At 35.8% G+C, this 22,511-nt stretch overlaps 1 protein-coding gene across 2 annotated transcripts in view; it reads right to left on the bottom strand.

The window, feature by feature from the left end:
• Positions 1-22,511, bottom strand: part of ADCY8 (adenylate cyclase 8) — a 387,812-nt gene that overhangs the window by 300,778 nt on the left and 64,523 nt on the right. For both annotated transcript variants that reach the window (XM_072603060.1, XM_072603059.1), the window contains exon 2: positions 21,358-21,507. In XM_072603060.1, the coding sequence (XP_072459161.1) occupies positions 21,358-21,507 (150 nt within the window). The remainder of the gene's footprint in view (positions 1-21,357; positions 21,508-22,511) is intronic.

The raw sequence follows: 22,511 nt of genomic DNA, 5'->3' as shown, positions 1-22,511 counted from the left end.
AGAAGAAATTAAAGTTCTGGAGCTGATGGAACAAACTCAAACAATTTCCAAACATTTATGGAGCGTTAACATTGTATGAAATGTATGAGATACGAAAGATGCAAGCTAAGATGCTTGTCCTCAAAATGTTAACAGTGCAATTGACAAAATGGACTCTAACTCTAGGAAAAGGTCACTAACCCTATATGGTAATATGGAATCTTCAAAATAATAAATAATATTCAAATAGAACTTCAAGGCTTACAAAACATTTTGCAAATACAATGTATATTATCTTTCATGTGAGATTTTTGTGCCATTATTCCCCTGCCCCAATTTTCAGATGAGGACACTGGGGTTCAGGGACTTGACAGTCAGAGATGTGATTAGTCCTCCTGATTCCAAGGCCAACATTTGCCACTGAACGATGTAGAGCTTAGAGGCAGTCTGGTGTAGTGGGTAGAGAGTTGGGATTGGAGATATGGATCTGAATGATGCCTCAGAGTCTAGCTGTGTGATTCTGGGCAAAAGATTTAACTTGTTGGAACCACAGTAATATGGAATAATAATTTTTAAAAAAACGAACAAAAATTAAAAAAACAGAAAAAAACACTCTATAAATGTTAGCAATCTTAGAGGTACTCTAGTCCCAATTTCGTTAATTCATAAAGCATGAATTCTCTTGAAAATATCCCCAGCCAAGTCATCCAGCTTCTTATATACCTTCAGTAATGAGGAACTTAATACTCATTTTAACTTGGGACAGTGATATTCATCCAGTTCTCCCTAAAATGCTTTGAAATTTGTTCATTTTAACTTTCTGGTTCAACCCTCCAGAACCCACTAGGAAAATTCTTATTGACTGTCCACATGGTAGCTCTTTGAATACTTGATGATAACTACCATCCCTACCCTCACCATCATCACCCCCAATTCACAAGCATCTATACATCTAACAGTGGTTTCTCCTCATAAGACATGACTTCCAGCTCTTTTCTGATTCTTCTCCTTTCTACACGCTAAGTACTTATCTTATGGATAGATGATTTAATATTGCATCAGTTCAAAGTCAGTGGGACAAACTTTGGACAGTGAATAGGGTTTACTGAGTATAAGAAGAATTCAGAGGGCATCCCAAGCAACATGAATAACAACATGAACAAAGGTGTGATAGCAGAGAAGTATAAGGTACATGAAAGAGGATTATGCAAGGGATAAGCTTGGAGGAGTAGAGTCACATATAGATCACAGTAAAAAGTACAGATTACAGAATGCAATCTAAACAGCATTTATGAAGTATCTGCTGTATGCAAAATGCAACAAGGTATCACAGTGCATAGAGTGTCTGATCTGGAGTTGGGAAGACTCATGTTCATGAATTAAAACCCAGTTTCGGACACTTCCTAGTTGTGCGACCCTGGGCAAGTCACTTAAACCTGTTTGCCTTAGTTTCTTCATCTGTAAAATGAGCTGGAGTGGAAATGAGCAAACCATTCCAGTATCTTTGCCAAGAAAACCCCAAATGGGGTCACAAAGTGCCAGATATGACTGAAAAAGGACTGAACAATGAACTACATTGAAGGCATTTTCCAGGAAGTAGGGATACAGACACAAAACAAAAAACTGTACCGGTCCACCAAGAGTTTTACAGTCTGGTCTCCTGGCTCATAGGATTTTGAGCTAGACTAGACTTTATTGATCACCCAACCCAAATCCTTTTTTTACAGACAAGGAAAGTGGCTTCTTGAAGAGCATGACAGCAGAGTACAAAGTCCTGGCATATTTCGCCAGGTTGGAAAAGCTTGGAAGGCAGGTCTAGCTTTGAGACTTGTCATTTAAAAATCAGCTTAGGTCAACAAAGTGTGATAACTCTAGAAGACTCTCTGTTAGGTGATAGATCTTTTCCCATTGACTACAGAATGGAGAAGTTTCCATCTTCACCAATAGAGAAAGTACCCGTGCCAAGAAAATGACATTGATAATAACTAACAGTTACATAATAAATTTAAGGTTCGCAAACACTTTACATAGATTATTTTATTTGATCCTCACAACCACTCTGTGAACTATTATTATTATTTCTATTTTATAGATGAGTAAACTGAGGCTGGGAGAAGTTAAATAACTTGTTTACACAGTTGGTAAATATCTGAGGCAGGATTTGAACCCTACAATTGCTCTGGTAATTTTGAAGAAAAATCATCATCCTCTTCTACAGTGTTCAACTATATAATGTCATATCATATGATAGACCATTCTTCTTCATATTTCTCTAGGAAGCTTAGGCACTAAAAAAATGCAATTAAAAATTCTCCTTCAATATTGTTATCCCCAAGTTTTCTTCATCTTCTTTGTTAACCCAAACCCCTTTGACAAATTACTTTTTCTGTCCAAAAGAATTTAACATAAGCTTCTTTAGGTGGATCTTCATCAGATTAATTCTGTGGAAACCACATTTCTTCTAGATTTACCCATCAATTCACAGGTGCCTGCTCTTTGAGTTGGTTACTGACATCTGCTGTAATCTCTCAGCTGCTCACTTGCCTTTGACATTTTGACAAACAGCAGGCTGGGGTTTTTCTGCGGCTTTCTTAAATTTTAATTTGTCATCATTAATTTATTATGTAGTCAGTGGCATTTCTATAGTGCTTTGGAGCACAGCTCATTTTTTCCTCACAACGATTCTCTGAGATATATGATAGGAACATTTTACAGAGAGAAACTGAGGCTCAAAGGTATAAAGCTTGTCAGAGTAAAACTACACATCTAATCCACTTCTTACTATGCTACACCATACTATACTATATGAGTGAAAAAGTTCTTGGCTATTCCCTCAACATTAAAGGGTTTGGTCTCCATTTGATTTCATGTTAATTTATTTCAAGAAACATTTATTCTCTACTTTTTTGTCAATAACTATTAAAGAAATCTGAAAAAATGATGATGATGAAGGTTCCATTCTAGTAGAGTGATTAAACAGGCAAGCACCCGAGTAACTATGACACAAGTTTTAGTCAGGTTCATTGCATAATGAAGGTTAAAAAGAACAGTATCTTGCACAGAGTAAGCACTTAATGACTGACCACTGTTTAACTGAGCAACTCAATTCAGGATTCAGTGAACTGGGACAAAGATTGGAAAATTTAAACAATTCTTCTGAAGTCTGAAGACCTTTGTTTAAATTTTCATTTTCTCAACTCTCTCAACCTGTGTAGCCCTGGGCAGCTAGATGGTAGATAGAGTACTGAGTCTGGAGTCAGGAAGACTCATGTTCAAATATGACCTCAGACACTTGCTACCTTGTGTGACCCTAGGCAAGTTGCTTGAACCTGCTTGCCTCAGTTTGCTCATCTGTAAAATGAGCTGGAGAAGGAAATGGCTAACCCACTCCAATATCTCTGTCAAGAAAATCCCAAATGGGGTCATGAAGAGTCTGAAATGACTGAACAACAGTCTTGGATAAGTTATCATCTTCTCTGGGACTCAGTTTCCTCATTTGTAAAAAGAGGAGATTGGACTAGATGATCTCTTAGTTCCTTTCCAGCTCTAAGTTTATGATTTATTAACTCAATTCAATAAACATTTAATAAAGGAGTGATTATTTCTAGTTTGGGGTATGGGAAAGAGATGGATAAGGAAAGGTTTAGGGAGGTGGTAGCAGCTAAATTGTGTCTTGAAGCAGGAGAAGGAAGGACAGCAAAAGTCAGAAGTTTGGGGATCCTATTCTGGAGTAAGGAATGGAATTTGAGAACACAGAGGCAGAATATGGCAAGATGGGTCTAGTTTGCCTGAAATATGGAGGGTGAAGAGAAATAACCTGAATTATGCTTGGAAAGTTGGGGAGGGAGGTGTTGGAGAAATGTTATAAAGGGCCTTGAATGCCAGGCAAAATAGTTTGCTTTACATTCAGTAAATATTAGGGAAATCTTGATAGTTTTTAACTAGCTAGCATTTATAAAACTTTTTAAGATGTGCAGAGAATTTTACAAATACTATCACATTTTATCACCATAACAACCATGGAAGGTAAGCATTATTACTATTATTCCAATTTCATAGATGAAGAAACTGAGGCAGTTAGAGGTTAGGTGACTTGTCCAGGGTCACATCTAGTGTGTCTGAATCAGAATTTGAACTAATGACTTCTTGATTTCAAGTCTTATTCTCTATCTACTGGTTTACCTAGATGGCTAGATTTAAGGGTAAAGTATAATGATGAGAGTTGGACATTAGGAAGATTATTTTAAAAGTAGCAATATGAAGTAGAAGAGGAGAGGGTGACACAGAGAGAGAGACAGACAGAGACAGAGAGCCAGATTCAGAGAGGGAGGGAGGAAGGGAGAGAGAGGGAGAGGGAGAGGGAGAGGGAGAGGGAGAGGGAGAGGGAGAGGGAGAGGGAGAGGGAGAGGGAGAGAGAGAGAGAGAGAGAGAGAGAGAGAGAGAGAGAGAGGAAGACCATTTAGGAAGCTATTACAATTAGTCAAGGAGAGGAATAATTATCAGGAATGAGGACAGGGAGGGCAAAGGGGCTGAAAAGGATGGAGCAGATGTGAGTGATACTGCAAAAGCTGATTCTAGTCCTGGAGTGAGCAGAGATAGAAATAATGGGTAGAAATGACACACTCGCAAATTATGGCCCAACATAAAGAAAATTGTCCTAATAATTAGAGTGGTCTAAAAGTGGAATGGGCTGTCTTGAGAAGTAGTGATTTCCCCATTATTGGAGATCTTTTGATAGAAATTGGATGAGCACTCATCAGGAATGTTGTACAAGTATTAAAACTTTTCTCTGAATTGTAATGGATCTCATTGGCCATTTAATTCAAACTATACCTGAACATGAATTATATCAACAACATACATGACAAGATTGTCATCTCATTACTTCCAACTCTGATAGTCAATTCCATTTTTGGATAGCTCTGTTAGTACGCTTTTCCTTATATCAAGTCTCAGTTTTCCACTCTTGTCATCTCCATATTGTTCTTCATCCTTCCTACCTTATCCTTAAATGGGAAATTCACTTAATTTTCTCCATCAATTTCCTCCTTTACAAAATAGGAAACAAATAGAAAAAGTGATGCTTGTATTACCTAATTCATAGGTTTTTGATGGAGAGGGAGCGAACATAAGATTATTAATATTTATGCACAATATGTCATGTGAGTTTTCAAATATAGACTGAAGTAAGTACTAACGATGTCCTTAAGCCCAATTTACAAAGGATGAGGTTTAGAGAATTGAAGTCACTTCTCCAGTCACTCTGGCTGCTATATATCCCTAGATAGATAAATGATAGATAGATAGATAAAAGATGTAGATATAGAAAAGAGACAGACATAGAGATGGAAGACACATATGGATTACAGATTTAGAAATAACAGGTAAGAAAAAAGATATAGATAAGACAGAGATAGACATAGAGATGGCAGATACATATAGATATGATAGAAATGATAGATAGATGATAGATAGATAGATAGATAGATAGATAGATAAATAGATAGATAGATAGATAGATAGACAGACAGATAGTTATACTGACAGACACATACAACATGCAGTGTTCAGAGGAGGACATTCAGGATGGTGAAGGACTTCAAATTAATGGCATGTGATGGTGTATTTAAGAAACTGGGATGTTTAGCCTGGAGAAGACTGGAGCTGTTGGTGATAGTTGCATTCAAGTATCTAAAAGACTGTCCCAGGGACAACAGAATAAAGTTGTTTTGCTTGGTCCCAGAAGGCAGAAATAAGATTAATAGATAAAAGTTGTACCAAGTTCAGTTTAGATTTAATGTAAAGAAACATTTTCGATATAATTAGAACTACATAAAAGTAGAATGAGTTACTTATCAGGGTAGTGCATTTCCCTTCATTGGAGATATCCAAGCAAATGGCAGTGTCATAGAGTTAATTCCTTTAAATGCATGCGTTGGCCTCATAATCCATTGCGATTTCTTCTAATTCTAAATTTCTGTAATTTCACATTAGTAATCTTTCATATTATCATGAAACAAATTTTTAAAAATCTTTCCCCCGAAGTCTGTTTAGGAAAGTTATAGCAAATATATGAAGAGATTTCATGTCTGTTTGCTCCCAAGGTCTTTGATATTCATGCTGCAAAAATCTGCAAGATTAATATTTTTTTTTCTAATGCCAGATTCTGTAAAGTCCATTTAGAATCTGCTAATGAAATGAATTCCTCTGTACCTTTGGTGATATGAAGTTGCATTGTCTTACCTAGCTGAACTCTTCCTGGTTCACTATTTCTTTTTAAACTGAAGCACAGGTGAGAAATTTTCCCCACTAAATTAGGTAGGTATCTTGTCTTTAACTTAGATTCTTATGGAATTACCTGGGCCACTGTCACATATCTTGCACAGGTTAACAAATAGATGGGGTTTGAACTCAGGTCTTCTTGATACCAAAGTCATGTATCTATCTACAATCATGTGATCTTATCTGATTCACTGTTCTATTAGGTCTTCATAATTTACCATAAGGAAATACTTTTGATGTGAAGAAATTTCTTTTTGATACTGATGTGAAAAATATACAATGAACCATACGCGTTGTCAGAGGACTGGCTTTTGTACGTTCAGAGAGGGTCATCACCAGAAAACTGATCACCACATGATGAATGTTTTGGCCCTGAAAAACTTTTCAATAAAAATGCAAAATGGCCTTCAGTCCTATGTGGCTCTCTTACGATTCAGATTGATGGTGGTGGCATGGCAGAGAAGGGGGCTGACAAAGTGAGGAATCACAAAGCTTTCAGAATATCTATGGATATTAATTTAACTGTTAATATTATAAATGTCACCATCATACCTATTCACCAATGACTGGAGTTGGATGCTCTAACAAAATTGAAACAAGACCTGGTTTCCTCTAAACAAAGGTAAAAGCCAAAAAAATTGTAGCAGAATGGAATGAGGGCTCAGAAGTTCCCATCAGAGAGATAAATAAAGGAATTTATGGAACTGGTTTTATTTTGTGTCCAGGGATAACAAGAAGATCATTTTATGGGTGAAGTGGGTTTTGTTCAGATCTTGCTGCAACCCTAAGACTTGATTCGTACATATAGATCTAGAATGTGGAAGTAACCAATGATAGTGGTTTTAGACAGGCAATAAATAGATGTGAAATGGAACAAGTCTTTCAGTAGAATAATCTCATATCTCTATCATAATGCTAGTGGAATTGCCAAAGTGGACTCTAGCTTTTTTATTGTTCATTTTACCATCTGAAGAAGTCTAAAAGGCACTTAAGAAAGAGCTAATTCTAATCCACTGAGATTAGACAGAAGACAGTCATATGGGAAGAGACAATTTTAAAAGCCTCCTGTGACTGATTTTCAAGACATTTCAAGGAGAAGATTCCAAAAGAAAGAAAGATAGATAATGTTATTAGCAAAACAGATGACTGAAAAAGACATTAGGAATCACTGGTCTATATACTTCCTCATCTCTATAAAATCTATTTTAAAATGATTATACACACATCAAGGGTATTCTTGAAGAAAATACCAGAAGGAAATAGTGTTTGACATAACTTTATAGAAACAATTGATTCAGAAATATAAAGAAATCAAAATCCCATTGTCATTATTTGTTAATCTGAAACAAATCAATTTAGGACAAAGCACAACATTAAGTGGTTTCACTTTTTCGTGGTCAGTACTTTTATCTTTATTCAAAACATTTCAAATGTACTAACAGAAAATTCCACAACGATATTTAAACCATTTTCCTATATTAATGTTCAGGTAAAAGTTTGCTAATGCATAATGTTTTAATATGATATAATTTATGTTTTTGAATCTACCATGAGATATTTTTGTATATCAATCATAAATTAGTCTTTCTTTTTCACCCTGAAAAGTTTTCTTGGTCTCAAAAACCCAGTAGTTTCAGGGGAATTGTAATGAATAGAGATGTAAGTCACATGGAAGTGAGAACCAGACTAAATTATGAAAGTAAGTTTCATAAATTTAAAATACTGCATAAAATTATTAAAGTAATTAGGAAAATATATTTTCTTAAAGAGTTAATAGAACCAAAATTTCATATTTAACAGTAAGAAAGGTTTTTATTGACAAGTGGGAGTAGTGTGGTAAATGTGTGGATAATGGTTCAGTACCCATTTTAATTAATGGTTATTGAAAGCTGAGTTACAGAAAGATAGAATATGGAGAACAGAAGTTTATTCTTACATTATTATCAATTCCTCAAAATAATTTCTCATTTCATTTTCGACTTGCTAACAATGATCCAATCAAAGCACTTTTTTGGAAGGGTCATCAATAATAACAAAAAAGAAGAAACTTTCTCCTGAATAGAGGAGACCTTACAGGACCAGTTTAGTCCAACAGGACTCAAGGCGTATAGGGTATCAGATTTTGAAATACAGTTAGGTCCTTATTAGTATGAAAAATTAATCCCATTAAGGGGTCATATTACTTAAATTTGTACTGCATATTGCCATTGTCCTGCAACCAGTTACTACATTTTACATAGTTACAATTTAGAAGAATACGAGTTTGAATACATGTGAATTCACATGTTATTCACACTAATTAGGACCTAGCTGTACATCTCAATCATGCCATAGGTGAAACACTGCAGTGCTGCAGGGGTGCCACTTGTGAGGATGAAAGCTATTAAGATCTCTGAGAGACCCTCAAAGCTTAGCCTCTGTAGCATGGACAACACCGTGGTCTCATTCAGCAAAGCAGTCACTGAGACAGCCAGGTGGGACATAGAAAAGAAATAAGACTATAGAAGGTTACTTTCTTGGTGAACAGGCATTTCCTCCCTTCCTTTCTGATGAGGAAGAACAATGCTTACCATCAGGGAAAAACGCAGAAGTCAAGGCTTCTGTGTCCCAGCCCACCCAATCGGCTCAGGCCATGGAAGAGCTCAAAAAGAATTTTGAAAATCAAGTTAGAAAGGTGGAGGAAAAGCTGGGAAGAGAAATGAGAGACATGAAGTCAAAGCATGAACAGCAAATCAGCTCCCTGCTAAAGGAGACCCAAAAAAATGTTGAAAAAAGTAACACCTTGAAAACTAGCCTAACTCAATTGGCAAAAGAGGTTCAAAAAGCCAATGAGGAGAAGAATGCTTTCAAAAGCAGAATTAGCCAAATGGAAAAGGAGATTCAAAAGCTCACTGAAGAAAATAGTACTTTCAAAATTAGAATGGCACAGATGGAGGCTAAGGACTTTATGAGAAAACAAGAAATCACAGAACAAAGCCGGAAGAATGGAAAAATGGAAGATAATGTGAAATATCTCATTGGAAAAACTGACCTGGAAAATAGATCCAGGAGAGACAATTTAAAAATTATGGGACTACCTGAAAGCCATGATCAAAAAAAGAGCCTAGACATCATCTTTCATGAAATTATCAAGGAAAACTGCCCTGAGATTCTATAACCAGAGGGCAAAATAAATATTCAAGGAATCCACAGAACACCGCCTGAAAGAGATCCAAAAAGAGAAACTCCTAGGAACATTGTGGCCAAATTCCAGAGTTCCCAGGTCAAGGAGAAAATATTGCAAGCAGCTAGAAAGAAACAATTCAAGTATTGTGGAAGTACAATCAGGATAACACAAGATCTAGCAGCTTCTACATTAAGGGATCGAAGGGCATGGAATATCATATTCCAGAAGTCAAAGGAACTAGGACTAAAACCAAAAATCACCTACCCAGCAAAACTGAGTATAATACTTCAGGGGAAAAATTGGTCTTTCAATGAAATAGAGGATTTTCAAGCATTCTTGATGAAAAGACCAGAGCTGAAAAGAAAATTTGACTTCCAAACACAAGAATGAAGAGAACCATGAAAAGGTGAACAGCAAGGAGAAGTCATAAGGGACTTACTAAAGTTGAACTGTTTACATTCCTACATGGAAAAACAATATTTGTAACTCTTGAAACATTTCAGTATCTGGGTACTGGGTGGGATTACACACACACACATGCACACACGCACACATACATAGAGACAGAGTGCACAGAGTGAATTGAAGAGGATGGGATCATACCTTAAAAAAAAATGAAATCAAGCAGTGAGAGAGAAAGATATTGGGAGGAGAAAGGGAGAAATGAAATGGGGCAAATTATCTCTCATAAAAGAGGCAAGCAAAAGACTCATTAGTGGAGGGATAAAGAGGGGAGGTGAGAGAAAAACATGAAGTCTACTCTCATCACATTCCACTAAAGGAAAGAATAAAATGCACACTCATTTTGGTATGAAAACCTATCTTACAATACAGGAAAGTGGGTGATAAGGGGATAAGCAGGGTATGGGGGATGATAGAAGGGAGGGCATGGGGAGGAGAGTGCAATTTGAAGTCGACACTCATGGGGAAGGACAGGATCAAAAGAGAATAGAAGTAATGGGGGACAGGATAGGATGGAGGGAAATATAGTTAGTCCTATACAACACAACTATTATGGAAGTCATTTGCAAAACTACACAAATTTGGCCTACATTGAATTGCTTGCCTTCCAAAGGGAAGGGGTGGGGAGGGAGGGAGGTAAAGAAGTTGGAACTCAAAGTGTTAGGATCAACTGTCGAGTAATGTTCTTGCCACTAGGAAATAAGAAATACAGGTAAAGCGGTATAGAAAGCTATCTGGCCCTACAGGACAAAAGAGAAGATGGAGACAAGGGCAGAGAGGGATGATAGAAGAGAGAGCAGATTGGTCATAGGGGCAATTAGAATGCTTGGTGTTTGCGGGGGGGAGGGGATAAAAGGGGAGAAAATTTGTAACCCAAAATTTTGTGAAAATGAATGTTAAAAGTTAAATTAAAAAAAAATAAATAAATAAAATAAAAATAAAATTCTTGCATCTATATTCATTAAAGAAATTGGTCTATAACTTTCTTTCTCTGTTTTTGCTCTTCCTGGTTTAGGTGTCAGAACCATATTTATATCGGCAATTTTCCCAAATAGTCTATATAGTATTGGAATTAACTGTTCATTAAATATTTGATAGAATTCACTTGTAAATCTATCTGGCCCTCGAGACTTTTTCCTAAGAAGTTCATTAATGGTATGTTCAGTTTCCTTTTTTGAAATGGGGTTATTTAAGTATTCAACTTCCTTTTCTGTTAAGCTGGGCAATTTATATTTTTTAAAATAATCATCCATCTCACTTAGATTGTCAAATTCATGGTCATACGGTTGGGCAAAGTTAATTTCTAATTATTGCTCTAATTTCCTCCTCACTGGAAGTTAGTTGACCCTTTTCATTTTTGATACTGGTAATTTGGCTTTCTTCTTTCTTTCTTTTAATCAAATTGACCAAAGGTTTATCAATTTTATTGTTTTTCTTACAAAAGAAACTCTTAGTTTTACTTATTAGGGCAATAGTTTTCTTAATTTCAACTGTCTTAATCTCTCCTTTGGTTTTCAGTATTTCTAATTTGGCATTTACTTGGGGATTTTTTGATTTGTTCTTTTTCTATCTTTTTCAGCTGCACGCTAAATTCATTGATCTCCTTTTTCTCTACTTTATTCATGTAGGCATTCAGAGAAATAAAACTTGTCTTAAGAACTGCTTTTGCAGTATCCCATGAGATTTGGTAGGTTGTTTCATTATTGTTATTCTCTTGGATGAAGTTGTTCATTTTTTTCTATAATTAGTTGTTTAACCCACTCATTCTCTAGGATTAGATTGTTTAGTTTTTGGTTTATATTTCCATGGTCTTTGATTACATATACCTTTTTTATCACATTATGATCTAAGAAGGATGTATTGATTATGTCTGCCTTTCTACACTGGATTGTGAGGTTTTTATGTCCTACTACATGGTAAATTTTTGTATATGTGATGTACTGCTGAGAAAAAGGTATACTCCTTTCTATCCCCATTCAGCTTTCTCCAAAGATGTATCATGTCTACCTTACCCAGAGTTTTATTCACCTCCTTGACTACTTTCTTGTTTATTTTGAGGTTAGATTTACCAAGTTCAGAGAGGGGAAGGTTGAGGTCCCCCACTAGTATAGTTTTGCTGTCTATTTCTTCCTGTAACTCCCTAACCTTCTCCTCTAAGAATCTGGATGCTATACCACTTGGAGCATATATGTTTAGTAATGAAATTGCTTCAATGTCTATGGTACCTTTTAGCAGTATATAGTTTTGTTCCTCACTTCTTTTGATTAGACCTATTTCTGCTTCTGCTTTGTCTGAGATGAGGATTGCTATCCCTGCTTTTTTTTACATCAGCTGAAGCACAAAATATTCTGCTCCAACCTCTTCCCTTTACCTTGTGTGTACACCCATGTTTCAAATGTGTTTCTTGCAAACAATATATTGTTGGATTATGATTTTTTTATCCATTCTGCTATCCATCTCCATTTTATGGGAGAGTTCATCCCATTCACATTCACAGTTACGATTACTATATGTGTCTTTCCCTTCATCCTCTTTCCCACTGTTTGTGCTTTTAGTTCTCCCTTCTCCCTTCCCCTCCACAATAAGTTTTAATTTTTGACCCCCACCTCCCTCAGACTTCTCTCCTTTCAGCCCCCCCCTTTTAATCCCCTTCCCCTTTTCCCTTATTACTTCCTCCTTCCTTTTTAGCCTGCCCCCCTTTTTCTTTCCCCTTTCCCCTCCTACTGCTTATAGAACTAGTTGTATTTCTATACTTAACTGAGTTTGTTGTACCCTCCTTGAACCCAATCAGATGAGAGAACCTCTCAAACAATGCTCATCTCCCTCCCCTCTTTCTCTCTACTGTAATATATTTTTGTTCCTCTTTCTGTTATGGAATTTATATTTTTCTGCCTTCTCCTTTGACCATCTCCCATTACAATTCCTTCACACCCTTAAATCACATTTGTTATCATCACATCATTTAATTTATACTCATTCCCTCTATCTCTGTATATCCCTTTTATATTTCATGATAAGTATATAATTCTCAAGATTAACAAGTATTATCTTCCCTTATGGGGATACAAACAGTTTGCCCATATTGAGTAACAAGTTTTTTCCCCCCGTTTACCTCTTTATGCCTCTCTTGAAACCTATGTTTGAAGATTGAATTATCTATTGAGTTTTGGCTTTTCCATCAGGAAGGTCTAGAAATCCCCCTTATTTCATTGAATGTCATCTCCTTGCCTGAAATATTATGCTCAACCTTGCTGGATAATTAATCCTTGATTATAGTCCCAGCTCCTTTGCCTTACAGAATATTGTATTCCAATTCCTTTGATCTTTTAATCTAGAAGATTCAAGGTCCTGTGTGATCCTGACTATAGCTCCACTATATTTAAATGGCTTCTTTCTGACTGCCTGCAGTATTTTCTGCTTTACTTGATAGTTCTGGAATTTGGCAACGATATTCCTTGGTGTTTTTAGTTTAGGATCCCTTTCATGAGGTGAAAGGTGGATTGTTTCAGTGACTATTTTGCCCTCTAAGACTTTTCGGCAATTTTCCTTGATGATTACTTGGATGATATGGTCCAGGCTCTTTTGTTCATTGTGGCTTTCTGGTGGACCAATAATCCTTAGATTTTCTCTCCTAGATCTATTTTCCAGGTCTTTCCAATTAGGTATTATACATTTTCTTCTACTTTTTCATTCTTTAGATTCTGTTTGACTGATTCTTGATGTCTCATAGATTCATTAGCTTCTACTTGTCCAAATCTAATTTTTATCAAATTGTTTTCTTCACTTAACTTTCACATCTCCTTTTCTATCTGTCCAATTGTTCCTTTTAAGGAGTTATTTTCTCCAGTTAGTTTTTGTACTTTCTTTTTCATTTGTCCAACTGTCCTTTTAAATTTTTCTGTGATTTCTCTTTTCATATTTTTAAAGTCATTGGTCAGTTTTTTTTCTATTTCTCTAATTTGGCTTTTAAAATCCTTCCTGACCTCTTCCAAGAAGACTCTTTGTGCTTCAGACCAGCTCATATTCCCTTCTGAAGTTTCAGATAGGAGTCTAGTCTCAATGCTGACCTTTTGATCCTTGTCCTCATAGAAAGATTCTATGGTCTTTTCTTTTCTGCTTTGCTTCTTACTCATGATAATCACCCTTTTCCTGGCTTTAAAAGTAGATCTCTGTGTCTGAGGCACAGGGGGCTCTGCCCACAGTTCTTGTGCCTAAAACTTGAGGCTTTGTGTGTTGTGGCCTCTGGTTCTTTCACTTATCAGCTAAAACGCTGCAGCTTACCTGGTGCTGAGCTGGCTGGTATTGGAGAGCAGAGGCCAGGTGAGGTCTTTTTGGGTTCCCTGGAGTTACTCTGGAGCTAGCTAGTTAAGTGTAGGGGAGAGGTGGTCTGGCCATAAGAAGTCTCCTCTGCTGAGCTAGAGCATAGGCAAGCTCAGTGACCGGTGATCCCATCTGCTCTAGTGCCTTTTGAATTCCCCTGCGGTGCTGAGGCATGCCTGGTGTCCTGGTGTTGGCTGTTGATGGCTTTACCCCACTGTGGCTCAGAATCCGTCTCTTATCTTTCCATATCAAAGCTATTGTTAACATCTGTTTATTTCACCAAGCAACATCTCTTGAACATGCTTCCTTATCTCATCTTCCACTCCACCCCTCTGGTACAGGTCCTCATCACCTCTCTCCTCAATTTTTACAATAGCCTGCCAGTAGGTCTGCCTGCCTTAGGTCTCTCTCCATTTTAATCCATCCTTCATTCAACCACTAAAATGATTTTCCTAAAGCATAGGTTCAATCACATCAACTCAAAAAACACTAGTGGCTTTTATTGCCTCTAGGATAAAAAAATAAAATCCTTTTTGTTTTTTGGTGTTCAGAATGCTTCATAACCTATTTTCCTCTGTCTTTCCAGTCTTCTTACATTTTACTCCATCCACTATATACACTTTGGTTCAATGACCCTGGCCTTCTTGTTAGACAAACAAGATACTCCATCTCTAGGCTCCAAGAATTTTTATTGACTTTCCTCTATGCATGGAAGGATTTTCTTCCTCATCTCTGTTCAATGACCCTGGCTTCCTTTAAGTATCAACTAAAATTCTATCTTCTATGGGAAGTGTTTCTCAACCTCTTTTAATTCTAGTGCCTTTTCTCTCTTACTTGCTACTTATCCTGTGTCTATGTACCCAATATATTTGTGCATATGTATTTGTTTGTTGTCTGCCCCATTAGATCATGAGCTCTTTGAGGGCAGGTACTATCTTTTGTCCCCTACGCCCAGTGCTTAGCATAGTACTTGACACATAATAGATACTTACTAAATATTGATTGAAATAATAATAACATTCATCTAAAGGTAATTCCCCTTTCTACTTCCCCCAGGTTTGTATACTCTTTCTCATATCTCAATTATGACAATAATTTTATTAATTTAATAATATAATTATTAATTAATAACAATAGAATTATTTATATATAAACATACTTAATAATTTATTTATTGATTAATAATAATTTAATATTTAAAAATTATAAAATAATATCTACTTCCTTTATCTTCCTTTCTCTATCATTATGTTCATTTTTTCATTTTCTAATAAATATTAGAAATATGAACATATACAAGTCTTTAACCTTTCAGTGTCCTAAGGGATTCCATAAAACTAAAAGCATAATATATTCCTTTTACTCTCCCTTTTGTTACCTTCTTAAAACCTTTGAAACAGAAACAATCCCCTTTCCTGTTCCCCTCCTCCATTTATCTTATTTAACATCCTTTGAGGACAGTAATGTTCTAAAAGGATACTTGTTTCTTCTTCCTTTTATCATAAATTTCATCATATAGACCCTTCAGGTTGTTAAAATTAATTTACCTTTCTAGGTTCGTTTCACTTTTCATGGTTGCATTTCAAAGTTTTTTACTCAGTTCTGGTCTATTCATCAGTAGTATCTGAAAGTTCTCTATTACATCAAAGATTAATCCCCTGGTAGGATTATGCTCAGCTTTTCAAAGTCAATTATTCTTGCTTGTAAACTTTCATTCTCTGATTTGGGGAATATTGTAATTCATAATTTCTTCTCATCTGTAGTAGAAGCTGTCACATTTTATGTGATCATAACTGTTGTTGCTTGATCCTTGAATTCTTTTTGGCTTCTTGTAGTATGTTTCTTTGGTCTGGAAGCTCTGGATCTTGACTCTGACACTCCTGGGAGTTGTCCTTTTGGGATTTCTTTCAGGAGTTTATCAGTGGATATTTTTTAAGTCTGCATTTTGCCCAACAGTTCTAATCATATAAGACTCATGTGAGTCTTATATGATCCTCTTCCTCCTTCATAGTTTTCAAGAAATGTAATGATTTTCAAACTCTTTATCTTTGGACTATATTCCATTAAATTGTTATTTTTATAGCAAATGCCTATTATTCTGTTTTTCAAACTTTTGATTTTGTTCTCATATTTCTTTTTGTTTTTTGAAGTAATTTTCTCTTTAGTCTATTTTTATTTTCAAGAATTTTAATTACTTAATAAAGTTTACCATTTTATTCTCTAACATATTCCTTATTACTGAAATTTTATTTCAATTTTAAAGTCTCTTCCAGGTATTTATATATTCCTTGTGGACAATCCATTTTGAACTTTATTCCCTTAGAGCTCATGCAATTGTGGGATTACTCTATTGTCTATGTTAAGTTGGATTTTTGGTTCTCTCAGATTTATAGTAATTGTCTATAATTGTCCATAAAAATTGTATTTTCTCTCCTCTGTTGTCCTCTCTCTCTCTGTATATACATACATATATAGACATGCATATAAATACACACATACATGTATACATGTATGTGTATATACATATATGTGTACACATATGCATATATACATGTATACATATATACGCATGAACTAGAGCTTTGTGCCAAGGCCAGTCTTCACTTTCTGCTGCATTTTTTCAGCAGAATTTGTCCCTGATTTTTATTTGACCTATGTCACTTGAGTTCCTGTGCTAATGCTACCTTGAACTAAAAGCTCTGCTAGATTTTAGGCCCTCCCAGATCTTTTAAGTTCACAGTTCCATACCTTTAAAGCATTCTATGCCATCTCAAGAGACAGTGAAAAGGATTTTGGAGCCCCTGGTTGTATGATGTCCCAGTCTGAGTATGATTGTACCCATACTGTTCACTGCTTCTGACAGGAGTTACTGAAGTGAGTGTTCTGGGTAACTGAACACTCTGGCACTTTTCTGTGGGATCTCTTGATTCATTCTTTCCCCAACTCTCAGTGACTCTATATTCTTGAGGAGCTTCTACCTTGTTTGTCTGAACTGATGCTAGATTTTGTGATGGGTTCTTTTTCACATTGGTTGCAGATTTAAGGTTTGGGGGCATTATGGGAGTAGATGAATTTATTAATTTGATAATTTCTAATCGAATTAAATAATGGACTAATTGGGTAGTTTCTGATTGGATTTTTTTATTATTCCATTGTCTGATGGCATTATCTAGACTTTTGCTATACTGAGTGTGTGGAAGGTAGGCCGACTGCCTCTATTCAAGTACCCATTTTGACCTGAAATATTATCTATTAAATATTAAAAGCTTCAAGGAGGCCTACAGCATGTTCAATAGATTCTCTATGAAATATTAATGGAAACATATTGACAAGAATATTACATTATGAAAAGGAATGAATGGATTGCAATCTGCCCTGTCAGTCGGTTAATAAGTATTTATTAAGCTTCTATTATTTGCCAGAAACTGTGAGTGCTGGAGACACAAAGAACAAAGGAATATAACTTGGTAGAAAATGAAGAGATAGCTACCCTTGGGAGGCAAGCCTTTCTTAAATAGAAGTTTTGAGAGGAGTTCTCCACTCCAAACACCATTCAGAGAAGTCCCAGAGCAAAGGGTCCTGATGAAGTGAGAAGAGCAAGGCAGATTTTATCTTTAAAAAAAATTTCAAGTTACACATAAAAATAATTTTAATATTAATTTTTAAAAATTTGAGTTCCATATTTTCTTCCTCCCTTCCTTCCCTCCCCCCTCATTGTGAAGAGAAGAAGATTGATATAGGTTATACATGTGTAGTCATGTAAAACATTTCCATATTAGTCATGTGAAGAAAAAAATATAGACAAAAAAAGACGATGAAAAATAAATTTAAAATGTGCTTCAATCTGCATTCAGACTAAACTACTTCTCTCTCTGGAGATGGGTAACATTTGTTATCATAACTCCTTCGGAATTGTCTTAGATCATTGTATTGCTGAGAAGAGTTAAATCATTCACAGGTGATTGTACTTCATACAATGTTTTCTGGTTCGGCTCCATTCACTTTTGTATTAACCCATATGTCTTTCTAGGTTTTCCTGAAAGTATTTCTTATAGCACAATAGTATTTCATCACAGGTGTCTAGGTAGTGCAGTAGATAGAGCACTTGGCTTGGAATCAGGAAGACTCTTCATGAGTTCAAATCCAGCCTCAGATAGTTACTAGCTTGTGACTCTGGACAAGTCACTTAACCCTGTTTTCCTCAATTCCCTGTAAAAAGAGCTAGAGAAAGAAATGGCAAACCATTGCAGTCTCTTTGGCAAGAAAGCCCCAAACGGGGTCAGGTAGAGTCAGACACAACTGAACAAAAATTCCATCAAAATCATGTATTACAACTTGTTTAGCCATTCCTCATTTGATGGGCATTCTTTTTAATTTCCAATTCTTTGCCACCACAAAAAGCTGCTATAAATATTTTTGTGCATAAAAGTCTGTTCCTTTTTTCTTTAATCTTTTTGGCATACAGGTCCAATATTGGTATCACTGGGTCAAAAGAAATTCACGATTTTATAGTTATTAGGGCATAGTTCCAAATTGCTATCTAGAATGGTTAGATCCGTTCACAACTCCCCCAACAGTGTCCTGATTTCCCTATATCTCTGACATTATCTGTCATTTTCCTTTTCTGTCACATTAGCCAATCTGATAGGTACCTCATAGTTGTTTTAATTTGTATTTTTCCAATCAAAATGATTTAGATTTTGCAGGATGATGAGGTTCCTATGGACCTGATAGAGAAGTACAAAAGAGTGAAAAATGAAGAGAAATCAATGGACAGTCATCTGACTACAATATAAATACACTTAATTATCAAAACTACATAATCAACATTAGCAGAAGCAGGAATGTTGAATTGAACTGTTTAGTAATACTGGAGAACCAAAGTAAATCTTTGAATCAGAAAGACCTAGATTCAAATCCTAACTCTAACATATACTAGTTAATGATCATAAGCAAGGCTTTAAACTTAAATTGTGACTTGCTGACCTGCATTATTAGAAGTTTGGACAGTGGGAGTTCCACGTACTGATAAAATCAGAGACGCAAACTTGTAAAAAAAAAAGTCATAAACAACCCTACTCAAATATATGTGTGTGTGTGTTTATGGATGGATGTAGATATATATATATATATATACATGTACACACAAATACACATATTTTATATATATCTGGCATCTGTGTGTATATGGATGTATGTATGAATATATTTTTTCAACCTTGGTACATAACAAAAACTACAGGGTCATAGATCTAGAATTGCAAGGGATTTCAAAAACCAATTAGTTCTCAATTTTCTCACCTTTGCTAAGCAGGAAACTAAGACCCAGAGAGGGTGAGAGACTTGACCAAGAGCACACAGGCAGTCAGCATCAAAAGTGGAATTTTTACTCTACTCCTTTGATTCTAAAGCCAGTTCTGTTCCCATCATTCAAACTGCCTCCCATCTACTGCATGCATGGAAGAAGCAATCACATCAGTGAAGCAATGTATCCTTGAGGTGTTGAAATATTCACAGGTAAGCCACAGAACTAAATATAAGAGGTGTGATTATAACAATAGGATTGATGCAATTTCTTATACTCTCTGGGCATGAGTTTTATAAAAGAGTTAGATTAAAATATATCTAAGGTCTCTTTCAGGTTTAAAATTGAATAACTATAATTTTTGAACGTTGAAATGAATGACAATAATAATTATATAACAGTGATAAGCTAGCATTTGTGTAGTACTTTGAGGTTTGAAAAGTGCTTTATAGATAAAATCTCATTTTATCCTCACAACTCTGGGAGGTAAATGCTATTATCCACATTTTACAGATGAGGAAACTGAGGAAGGCAGAGGTTAAGGGACTTGCCTACAATCACACAGTTTGTATGTGTCGGAAGCCAACTTGAACTCGGATTTATTTATGATGTGGGGATGGGAATGATTTTGAGAAATAGTCTAATTGTCTGGTATATATAACATATAAACAAGTTGAGTTATGTGTGTTTGTGTTTTCTGTTGAAAAAATCGTAAGACTAGTGCTACTATAATACAAAGTAATATGTACTTTTTCATTTCCTCTCATACACTACCTTGAATAAAATCACAAAATAGGCTCTAGAAGTTTTCAAGATGGCAACTTTGTGGTGGGAAAGATACATTTTTTTGTATGGACTTTTTTTTTTTTATTAAATTAGTATTATTATTTTACAATCCCACTTTCTGAAGAAAAAAAAGATCATCAAGTTAAACAATTCCTGGTGAGGTAAGACAGGCCATGAATAAAATGCTTGGTCTTCACTGAACTGCAATGAATCCAATATTTTCCCTGTCATTCACAAAGCAATATTTCTCCAGTCAAGGAAGGAAAGTCATCTCCCCTGAATGTCAGAATGGGCTTCTGGGGACCAAATGTGTGACCAAGTAGTCATTGACCTTTCACAGCCCTCAACTTCCACATGAGAGCAACTTTGACATGACATAGGGGGTCAGTTACTGTTTTATACAGTCCCTTAGGAGATGAGTAGTAAGATCAGGAGTACATATACCTTGCGTTTTCAACACAATGAGAGACTGTAACTTTTCTCATCAAAATACAGGGTCGTTGCATCTTATTTTTTCAAGTCAACAAGCATGAGCCAATGGAATATGCATTGTTCTAGAAATTCAAAGGCTTGGGTTCTAATCCCAGTCTTGTCCTAACTTTATTCCATTAGATGAGTTCCTTTACCTCTCTGGATCTCCTTTGCCTATCTAACATTCTTTTAGTCTAAGGCCCCTTCCATCCTTAACATTCCATGTTCTAAGGTTACTTACATTTTTAACATTATATTACTCAATAATCTGAACCTTCGGTAGAGCATGAAAGGAAAGGGAGAATAAAACTCTTGTCAGCTAAAATTAATTAACAATGGCTCTTTGTAAAAATCTGGAATCATACTTATTTCTTCATTCATTCAACATTTGTTATAGTCCTAAACTTAAGGAGCTTACATTCCATCAGATGAGGTAGGAATGGAATGGGGGAGAATCTTATAACAAAGGGAAACCTTGGAATTGATTATTGAAACTTGGGTTGACTTTCAAAGAAAGCTGGGGAAAACACAGAACAGAGGTCAACACAATACAGTAATGTTATTATATGCTTTTCCCATTTGGTACCTGTCTCTGATTCTCCGTTTCCAGCCTCAACCTTGCTTCCACACATCTTCGGGTTTCCAGGAAAGCTTGACGTTGGGCTCTGTCTGATAGGTAGCTAATGAAGATTCCTGCTGTGTTCATGCACATGAACAAGACCGCCTGAGCCACTATCTGAAATAGAGGGGTAAACATGACCCTGGTCAGGTGTTTTAATTCATATTTATTTTAAAGGAGAGAAAGAGAGAGAGAGAGACAGAGACAGAGGGACAGAGATAGAGAGAAACAGAGAGAGGGAGGGAGGGAGAAAGAGAGATTGGATGCCTTAAAGAGATTTAGTGCAGTGACTCGGTGCTAAAAAATCTTTTAATATAGCAATGAAAACAAAACTGGTCCACTCTCAGGATGCAAGCCTGTGAAGAAATTTAATTCACTCTCTCTTCAACTGAGACCAATGATTGGTCTCAGGTCAATACTTAGACTTGGATCAGTGATACTCAGTATTATTATTTTAAAGCTATGAATGGCTCGTTCATATGTAACCTACTTTTTTTTCAAGACCTACAATTTCTGTATTGGAATATTATGTGGTACAATACTTCATAGGGTCCAGAGTATCTACGGACACATTTGGTAAACTACAATTGGAAATATGACCCTAGAGTCGGCATGTGCTGGAGTCAACTCTCACTGACTTGTGAGAGCTCATTGTTAAATTTTCGGTATGACTACTTCTACCTCAAAAATCAGCAAACACCATAAACTAGGAACTGATTCATAATGAATCCAGGTTAACCTTCAAATTCTGTTTCTCATATATATATACACACACATATCTGTGTGTGTTTAAGTACATAAGCACACATACACACAGCAGTAAACATAGATATGTATGCACAAGTGTATTTTCTAGAAATCCAGCTGTTAAACATTTACCAGCATACCTCTCTCTCAGAGTTCTATAGTGGTTAATGAGTTAAAAATGATTGTCTCATCTCATCTCTCAGAACATTTTAATCATAATTACAGTAGCAGCAGCAGTGGTGATGGCAGTGGCAATGGTGGTAGGTATAATAGTAATGAGACACATACTTGATCCTTCAGATTTTGAAGAATTTTGCATACGTTACTGATTTTGTAAGCCAATATCCTTATAAGGCAAGTACTATAGGCATTTT

Source organism: Notamacropus eugenii, chromosome 4, assembly GCF_028372415.1.
Source record: "Notamacropus eugenii isolate mMacEug1 chromosome 4, mMacEug1.pri_v2, whole genome shotgun sequence".
In the NCBI taxonomy this organism is placed as follows: Eukaryota; Metazoa; Chordata; class Mammalia; order Diprotodontia; family Macropodidae; genus Notamacropus; species Notamacropus eugenii.
The sequence above is the reverse complement of the archived record's forward strand: the minus strand, read 5'-3'. Positions and strand labels throughout refer to the sequence as shown.